The sequence below is a fragment of the Pseudopodoces humilis genome, chromosome 1, assembly GCF_049639895.1.
Source record: "Pseudopodoces humilis isolate 2021_Gansu_Grassland_sample_001 chromosome 1, ASM4963989v1, whole genome shotgun sequence".
Classification (NCBI taxonomy): domain Eukaryota; kingdom Metazoa; phylum Chordata; class Aves; order Passeriformes; family Paridae; genus Pseudopodoces; species Pseudopodoces humilis.
The window spans coordinates 101,138,030-101,148,202 of NC_142200.1; the positions used below are offsets into that span (position 1 = coordinate 101,138,030).

Here is a 10,173-nt window from a genome sequence, read left to right on the forward strand (position 1 = left end):
AGATCATTTAGGCCAACCCTCCTGCCAAGGGAGGGTCACCTAGAGCAAGTTACACAGGAACTCATCCAGGTGCATTTTGAATATCTCCAGAGGGGAGACTTCACAACCTCTCTGGGCAACCTGTTCGAGATTTTTGTTACCCTTAATGTAAAGAAGTTCTTATGTTGAGCTGGTACTACCTGTGTTTTAGTTTATGGTCACTGCTCTTTGTTCTGCCGCTGGGGGCCACTGAAAAGAGTCTAGCATCATTCTCTTGGCACCCACCTTTGAGATATTTATATCCATTAATAAGATACCCCTTTAGTTTCTTCTCCAGATGAAACAGGCCCAGCTCTCACAGTCTCTCCTCCTAAGAGACATTCCAGACCCCTGATCATCTTTCACTGGACAAGTAGTTCCATGTTTTTCTTGTACTGTGGATCCCAGAACTGGACACAGCACTCCAGATGTGGCATCACTGGCACTGATTAGAGGGGCAGGATCAGCTCCCTTGACCTGCTGGGCACATTCTTCCTGATGCACCCCACAATACCATTGGCTCTCCTGGCCACAGGGGCACTGCTGGCTCATAGTCAGCCTGCCACCCACCAAGACTCCCAGGGCCTTCTCAGCAGAGCTGCTCTCTAGCAGGTCAGCCCCCAACCCATACTGGTGATTGAGTTCTCTTCTTTCATGTATGCTTATACAGAATACATAATTGTGAATTGTGTCTGTGGGGAAAAAAGAGAAAAAAAGAGAAAGAATGCCTTTCGTGACACACTTTGCTGTGTCTGCACCAAGCAAATCCACAGACACCCTTACTGACACTGTCCTGGAAGTCAAAGCTTTTCTAGTCGAATCCCCAGTGCTTTGTAACATCAACATATTTTCCTTCTGCAGTAAAGCCAACTTCCTTCTGTCAGACACACAGACAGTTTTCAGCACCAAGAACACTGAACTATTGTTGTAATGCAAACAATTTGGTCATAAACTGTGCATATAAATACTTCTTAGCTACTCACTTATTGCTGTGTTACCCAGTATCAGTGTTGACCAGATAATTTGGGGTAAAGGATAGGCCAGAAAAAAAGAGCTACAGTAAGAGAAAACAAGGAATAAAACAAAACAGAACCCATACCACCAGTCACAACTATAGAAAAAATAAATAGTGAGGGTACAGGTTCTGCTCCTACTGAATTCGCTGGCCAGCTTCCCATTTATTTCAATTGGCCTGATAAGCACATGCATCCCTCCAGCTTCTGTCCTGCCAGAGAGGAAGCCTGGCAGACAATCCATCAACATAAGCTACAAAGAATCAGCACTAACACTGTGAAAATTCAACTGCCATTCAAAATAAAATTCAAAGCTAGGAAATTACAGGAAAAGCCTTCCAGCAGCTTCAACTGCTATTGGATATACAGCAATAGATTTAATTTAAAACAATCCAAAAGCTACTAAGTGTGCTCTCTATGTAGAATTTAACTAACAGAAGGTTCCTGTAAAACTTTAAATTCTCAATTCTCTTTTTAATTTTGCAAAGGCAGTACTACACAAACACTGTTAATCATATTCCTCATGTTTAAGGTCAGAGCTGAATGAAATGGAGAACCTATTTCCATAAACTCACATCTAATTCACCACAGCCATATTTTACAGAAAAATGCAAGGCAAAAATCCGAAGAACTGGCTTCAGCATGGTCAGCTATACTCTGGTGGAAGGGACAACTGATAGTCCGTTCTTTTCCATCTTGAAATTATTTGGCTGTAGATCAGATTAATTAACCTTGCTGGACACACTGCAAATTCCCCTCTCTGTGTATAAATCAGAGATAGGAAATGTTCCATGGTGTACCAAAAAGCAGTTGTATACACCTGAGTTCTCTTCTGTTGACTTACTACATTTTGTACTGGATAAAATCTACTAGTGGGTTGTTGGTATTTTTGTTTGTGGGTTGGTTCTGCGGTTTGTTGGTTTATTTGCTAATCTGGGGGCTTTGTTTAATTTGAGGGCAGAGGGAGAGAAGCATCCCCCCTCCTTTCATCCACATTTTTCAATAATGGTACTCTGAGACTGTCATGGTTATTTTTATGTCACACAGAAAAAAAAAATGGTTATATTTCTAACTAGTAATTTCCCTGGACAAAGTTGACAGCATTGTTCTTAAAGGTCCTAGCCCCTGATCTTACATCCAAACCTAAAACTCTTTAGAAGTGAAAGCTGATGAGAATTGACTACTGAAAAGAAGCAACTAACCCTTCAACTTGTTTTCAGGTGGCTTCTTTTCTTGGTTTTTTTTTAGTTTGCTTTTTTTAAGATTCTTGATTTTAGATTTCACTCTTGATTCTGTTTTCTACAAAGATTAAGCTTTGATTAATATCTCAAGATGTTCAAACCTAAAGCAAAGACACAAGGATGACTGGGATTTGTTACTTTGGATCTTGAAAAATCTGAAATCTACCTGTCTATGTTTTCTCCTGTGTAAATAAAGTGTTTCATTTCTATGCTTCATATTCAATTTCTCCATAAATCAGACTTAGACGAGCTTTGTAGACAGGAAAAAAAAAAAAACAAACAAGGCCTCTTCTGTTTTCTACTTCCAGAAAGTAAAACTAGCTTTTATATAGATGCATACACACAGATTTGAGATATAGCATAATGTTAAAGGTGCTGTGAAACTGCTATAGTGTTTTAAGGGCTGATCAAAGACATGCAAGTGAATACAGCAGAGGAGAAACGAAAGTTGAAAGTCCACTCTTCTCCTTGACTTCCTGGACCTTTTAAAGATTAATATTTTGCTCTTTAAACACTAATAAGTTTAAATGGTTTTCAGTACTCCTGCACACATTTAATTGGATACAAGCAACATGAACATTTGATGACTGGAACAAGTGTATTTCCCACCTCCTTATCGCTTTAAATCACAGGAGAAAAAAAAAGAAAAAAAGAAAAAGAGATAAAAAAAAAACCTAAAAAAGACTATAGGAGATCAGCTAGTGTATTTCCTAGCTTTAAGCCTCAGCTGATGGAAAATAACAAGACCTTCCAAAAGGAATTTAATTTATCCAGGTGCTTTAGTATCTGGGCAAGCAGTAATGAATGTGAGTTTTTGTCTCAGAAATTCCAGTAACATCATTATTGATCTTATACTCGATGGGGTCTTGAAGATTTTTTTGTTAGTCTGGGGTTCTTTTTGTTAGGCTGCTTATTTCTGGGGGTTTTGGAGGTGGATTTTGCTTTAGTTTTTGGTGTGTTCTTTTCTTGTGTGGTTTTTTTTTTTCTTTTTGTGCTTTTTGAGATGACCTTAGACCCATTTGCCATCATATTCGCACTCAAAATGCCCTATTAGTGACTGCAAGATATGGACCTATCAGTGCACTGACACTTGTAAGTGCACCTGTGAGTAATCTATACAATAATACTTACAAAGCAAATGCTGACCCAGCACAGCAGATTAGCAAGCAGCAGGGTCTGAGTAGCTGAATATTAACAGATACTTCAAAAACAAACTAATGAGTTTCAGGTAACTAGACTAGATGAATAGTCCTGCTACTTAAATGAAATAAAGAACAGGAGCAGGTCAGCAACATTCACAGGAAAAAAAAAAACATTTTGAAAGTACTTCAGTTAAAAAGACAGAAAAATGTAACAGCCATATGGAAGTGCTTCCTAATTTTATTATGGAATGCCAGTAGTAGTCTTAAAAGAGCTGACACCCCTGCTAGCACTTTTTCAGTTTAGGTGAATTCAGTAACAGCTTTTGAATGACCTGATTCACTTGAAAACTTCACTAGTCTGACCCAACACTCGTGGCACAAATCCTGAAAATTTGCAGAACTATCCAATAGTTCAGGATTCCACACCTTTTCCATACACCTTTAATATTCAAGAACTAACAGAGACTATCAGGTTGATTTTCTAACCCTATGACTGTCTTGATTTCTGTCACAGAGCTTTGTGAATTAGATGTCAAGATAATGCATCACAGATACCATGCAGAGCTCTAGTAAAGAGACATTTAAACAGCCATTGGCACACGTACCAGGCTGGTGGTCATTCACTGAATGGCAAACATGTGACTGTTCCACAAAATAATTTTGAATCCTTAGTGTCAGATAAAAGCGAGCGTTAAGGAAGAAGTTCAAGCCCCAGGCATTTAAAAGGAATATGGTTATACAATCCTTTCAGAGGCAGCTCCCTTACAGCCAGTAACATTTTCAGGAGAATACACAGAGTAAAGCAAGAGACAATCAAGCTCGCAGAATGATGGAAGAGCATTCAGAGCATGTTGTTGCCTCCTCTTGTTCTCTTTGCTTTAAATTCAATGCAGAATTTTACAGTCCCTTTGCACAAAGAGATAACTATATATTTTCTCCATAATTCTGAAGCAGTCTTTGGACCCATGTGTTGTGGATCTGTCTCTCAGGGCATATAGATGACCTTGCTTCAGTGAGATAAAGACAGCACACCCACTTATGAGCAAACCAAGTCTTAACCACCAGTTCTGAACACAGTGTAGTTCAGGACTGCATTTGACTTGGAGCATGGAGAAGTGGGGACAAGGAAACCAGCTCTCACTGGTAGCACAGGTTCTGTCACTCAGAGCAAGCTCAGCTCCAACATACCCTCTGCAAGGCACAGAAGAGAGCAGAGGGATAAATACGATTTGCTGTTTCTTTGCAGCCCCTCCACCTCTACAAGGCAAGACACTCATATTGGGAGCTGTTGGATTATAAACTGAGGAAGACAGCCTCCTTCTGCATCACTCCACTTGATATAACCAATACTGAGCCTCACTTTAAGGACTGTGCAAGCCAAGGGACCATTAATCACATCTGGAAATGAGTGAGAATCCAGGCCATGCTATGGCAGGCAATGTAAAACATTCCCTGTGAGAAAACACAGCCTAGCAAACTGGCACTCTTCCCTTCTCATAATCTCAAGTGGTATTCAGGGGCAACCTTATTAGAGGATGCTACAGTACTTCCACTGTAAAGCAGTCACAAGCACAGCACACTCAGCTCCCAAAGTTCATGGTATTAAAATAATAAATTAGAAACACTTGTCTCTGCAGAAGTGCCTGCAGCACAGTCTGGGACAAGCAGCAGGAAGCAATGACAGTGCAAGAAAAGGATATAAACAGCAGGAGGGAAATGGTGAGTGTATCAAAGGATGCTCCAGAATAAACAAAGCTACTCTTCTCATTAATTCATAGGCTATAGTGTGACATCATTATGAGTCTTCTACAGGAGCCTTGCCTGTGAAGCTTCTGTGTGACCCTTTCACACAATGTACAGGTTTCTGTGGTGGAGCTTTCTGTGAGCCTTTTTAAAGGTTTCACTCCATAAGGAAATGAAAATATATTTGTTTCAGTGTGCAAGACATAAATTTAGACTTAATCCCACTTTAAATTTAATCTTGTTATTCTGAACTACATTAAGCAAATCAACATGGTTCTAAAGTCCACAGCATGGTGTTCTGACTGTAGCATGGTGATTTTCAACTGTGCTCCAGCTGTTTGACTGAATAATGTTCAAAGGCCCTGAGCATACTAGTTAGCACAGCAGTTCTCAAGTATCTACTACTTGAACATCAATCAGGTGAGATAGAGAGAGAGAGACGTCTGATCTAAGAACTTGCTCTAACTACACTGACTAAAATTACCAAGGCATACATGGCCCTGAAATTCCAGCTCAGGTATCTAATATTATAATGTTCTAAAACCTGGGGGTGTTTTACTCTATCCTGTATCAATAAAAGCACAATTTCTGAACAACTTCAAAAAGAGAAACAAAGTAAATTAATTGTTACATATACAATTACAATACAATTATTACACGTTGTTACACATGATATTATATCTAGTATTAGAAGGAAAGGAACAAGGTCCATAGCGGCCTCAAAAGGGTTTATTTTGTAAGCTCATGTTTAACTTCTAAGAAGTGCCATGTTCTTCATTGGCTAGCTTTATACTATTTGGACACTTAAATTCCTATCCAAATGAAACAAACAGATAGAGGAACTACTGGTAGGTATTTTCTCCAGAAGAAATTGGGAGGCTCATTTTACCTATCCAATTTTGAAAATCTTATTTCTGAATTCCCCAGATGGGACACCAGAACTTAAACGGTGGAACTGCCAAATAAATCTGCTCAGCCTTGAATACTTTGAGCAGGCTAGTTCAATTGGTAATGCTGGTAATGAATGTCTGTAATGATGACAAGGATCCTGATGAATACAGGACCACAGGCACAGCCTGTATAGCCAACTGCTTTGTAGGCAAGTAGAAGACTTTTCTTTCAGAGAAGCAGGCTTCTTTACATCCAGCTGGAGCCTGTGGTGTGAGAAGGCTGTGGGTCACGAGGAAACTGAACAAACATCTCCAATCTTTGAATCCAACCAGACATAACCAAAGAAAAAGACAACTCCTGGAAACTGAGGACATATGGTAGCTCTACCATCGCACAATCAAAGGCAACTACCCTGTAATACAAACAGCAATGCCAGTACTTCCACAGGGATAAATTTATAGAATCATAGAAAGTTAAGGGGTTGGAACGGACCTTAAAGATTATCTAGTTCAAATCTTCCCTGCCTTGGATAGGGACACCACCCACTAAATCAGGCTGCTCAAGGCCTTATCCAACTTAGCCTTGAACAGTGTCAGGGGTGGGGCATCCACAGCCTCTCTGAGCAACCTGTTCCAGTGTCTCACCACCCTCACAGTAAAGAATTTCTTCCTAATACCTATAACCTAAATTTCCCCTCTTAGAATCTAAACCCATTACTCCTTGTCCTATCACTTGTCCTTTCTCCGGATGGAGAATTCCTCTCTGGCTTCCCTCTAGGCCCCCTTCAGATATGGGGCACTTGCTATGAGGTCTCCACACAACCTCACAGAAACCTCTTCTCCAGCCTAAACAGCCCGATTTTCTTAGCCTGTCCTCATAGGGCAGGTGCTTCAATCCTCTTATTAACTTCATAAGGTAGCTTTTTCTTTGGCCTTATTACCTACTTAGTAATCACTTATTGTATACAAGAGGACATCATGTCACAATGAATCAAAGTTGTCCATTAAAATCTCACCTACATGCTCTTCCCTCTTTCCACACCAAAGTGTGTCTCAAAGTCCACATGCACACAGTGTCAAATACACATTTCTGGCAGGAATATCTTGAGTGCAGCTTTACCCGTTAGTAGTTTTGACCATACCCTGAAGAAGTTTTTAAGAATCAGAGCAAAGCATGACTTGAAAAATGTATCACAGTGGAATGGATTTAAACATGCTCTTAAACTGCTAGCTGTAAAAATGTATTGAATGTTAAAAGTGTGCATTCTGTTAAACTCTGCCCTTCCTATTACAGATCTTACTAGTAAATAAATAACAACATTTACCTCAATGCAGCAGCTGGTGTCTGTGCCAGAACAGAGAAAAGAGCAGTGTCAGTTAGAATTCAGCTGCTATGCCAAAATGATTTTTATGCAGCTTTAAAGTCATGTTAGAGAAAGACAAAAATATTTACTGTTTATAATGGTATCACTGAACAACAAATTGGACCCTACTGAATTAGACACTGCAAACACAGAATGTGGAAGAAGTGCCTATTCCAAACTGTGTACAAGCCACTTGGATGGGTCTGTGCCTATTACAGGTGCTCCATCCTTTAAACACATAATAAAGTTAATGATGTATATTAATAAAGCTCAGCTCTCAAATCGCAAAAATAAAATCAAAACCACAATACTGTTGGATAGCCTGGGAAAACCAAAGAAAACCCTGAATACAAACCTCAAAGCTTTGCTGTGCAGAACTGAAGGGCAAGGCAGGGTGCAAGGGTGGCTCTAGGGCAAAGCACACGGGCAGGAGGCGGGGAGCCAAAGGCACACAAAGGGGGATGGATGCCAAGCCCGGGGACCCCTCTCCCCAGGGCGCAGGTAGGAGATGCGGGACAGACAGGAGTCACCGGAGCGCTCTGGCCGGCCAAGCCGAGAAAACGGAGGCAGCAAACGGAAAGTACCGACTGAACCCCCAGGGGTCGGGGTTTAAATGCCAGTTTTGAACTCCACAGGGAGTTAACACGGTACCTAACGCTGTATTGAGCCCAAAGCTCAGCCTAAGCGGGGCAGACACACCGCGGCGGCTTCGCAGCGGGGCTCGGCGGGGCTGCGGGAGGCAGGACCGGGGCGGGAGGAGCGGCCGCCCCGCTCCCCTCCCCTCCCCTCGCTGCCGGCGCGGCTGGGGCGGGCGGTACCGTACCGGCGGGCAGGAGGCATTCCAGCGGCGTGAACGCGCGCTCCATGGCCCCGCGGGACGGGCAGGCACACGCTAAAGGCACGGAGAGCCGGGCGGGACCAGCGGCGGGGGGGCAGGCGGGGAACAGCCGTGCCCCTTCCTGGGCTCCCCGAGGAACGCCTGCAGCCACACGGCCGCGCCGGCGGCTGCGCCCGCCCTTGCAGGCGATAGGCGGCCGCGCCGGGAGACGTGGCGGCGGCGCTGGCTGGGTACCTTCGGCCGCTCGTCCTCCTACATCCCCCGGCCGGGACCGGGACCGGGACCGGGATCGGGACCGGGATCGGGATGTGCGTGGGACGGGGGTGGCAGGGCGAGCCGAGGGAATCGATGGCCGCCGCAATCCGTTGCTCGGCGGTGGATTCAGCGGCGGGGGGGAAAGGCGGGGCTCGTTGATTGGCAGCGGCGAAGGCCTATGGGGCCTGCGCTGAGGGGCGGGGTAACGGGCGGCCCCGCCCCCGGCAGCGCCTGTGCGCGCGCCGAGGCGGGAGAGCGGAAGGGAAAGGGACGAGGCCGTGGGCAGGAGCGCAGGGGAGGGGACCGGGAGCGAGCGAAGGGGTTCCCGGCCTCTCCGGGCACCTGAGCAGCGCCGCTCTCGGTACAGCGATGCTCGGGGAGCCCGGGAAGGGCCGCCTCGCGGCGGGCACCTGCGGCGCTGTACCGAGCGCCTCGCTCAGAGTGAAAGTCCTCAAATCGCTTAGAGCCCATGGAAACCGGAGAGAAATGAAAGCTGTGCCACGATTGCTCATGCCCTCGGATGCCGCCTGTGTGCCCGCGCCTTTGGGATGCAGGGAAAGCCGTGCGGAGGGCTGGCAGCATCCCGGGTCGGCTGTCCCCGCCGGTGCTGCCTGTGCCCTTCTAGCTCGCCCAGAATGATGCGGCAGTCATAGGTGCAGCTTAAGTTTCAGTTAATATAATTTCAATAACATCATAAAACTTGTTAAATATATCGTTTACCCTCGTTCATAACTCTTAACTGGGGCGTTAATCGTCTTCAGGCATACAATGGGTAACACTGCGGAATTTAAGTTTGCTCTGGGAGCACAGGGGAGCAAGTTTTTCCCCCTCAAATGTGTCAGTATTGTTGTTTCCGCCTCCTGGACCTGCCTTCGTCCCTGCAGGTGCCCGTCTCCATCCGCTCCATCAGGGGCAGGCCGGGCACCGCTGGAGTTCCCAGCGTCGTTCCTCGCTGCACGGAGCTGTCCCGGCTCTCCCGGGAGCTCGGAGGGAGCGCAGCGGCGCGGGGCTCCGCAGCAGAGGGCAGCAGAGGAGCGCCGGTCCGTCCCTCCATGTCTTCCTCATCCCCTTCTTCCCTCCGTCCAGTCCGTCCGTCCGTCCGTCCGTCCTCCCGCCCCGGCAGCGCGGCTCGGAGCGGCCGGCAGGCTCCGCGGAGCCCCGCACGGAGCTGCGGTGCCGCTGTTCGGGCGTGCCCTGCACCGCGGGGTGGGACGAGACGGCAGGACAAGGTCTTCTGCTAGAGGCGTTTGGAGAAAGCGTGAGCGAGGTCCATGGGCTAGGTGCTCGCAGGGGTATTTTTCAACCTCATAATTATATGATTGTCTGTCAATGAGGGTTTCCGGTCAGATCGGAGGGAAATGGGACCAGCGTGTCTGTCCACTCCTCAGTCCACCTTTTTAGTCTGAGATTCATGCTCAGATCAACATGATTTAAGTGACTTCCGTGGTGGGCTAGTCTGGGACACATTTTTAGGATAAAGAAGAGTGGCTCCACACTGAAAGAGGGCAGGTTTGGATTGGATATTATGAAGATACCCTTTACAGTCAGCGTGGTGAGGCACTGGAACAGGTTGGCCAGAGAAGTTGTAGATGCCCCAACCCTGGGAGTGTTCAAGGCCAGGCTGGATGGGGTTCTGAGCAGCCTGGTCTAGTAGTTTCCCTGTCCATGA

At 45.6% G+C, this 10,173-nt stretch overlaps 1 protein-coding gene across 1 annotated transcript in view; it reads right to left on the reverse strand.

Moving 5' to 3' along the window:
- The window catches only part of TPK1 (thiamin pyrophosphokinase 1), a 296,584-nt gene extending 288,028 nt beyond the window's left edge, over nt 1–8,556 (reverse strand). Inside the window, exon 1 of the mRNA XM_005519092.3 lies at nt 8,235–8,556. Within this exon, the coding sequence (XP_005519149.2) occupies nt 8,235–8,277 (43 nt within the window). The 5' untranslated portion in view covers nt 8,278–8,556. The remainder of the gene's footprint in view (nt 1–8,234) is intronic.
- Between the last annotated feature and the right edge of the window lie 1,617 nt (nt 8,557–10,173).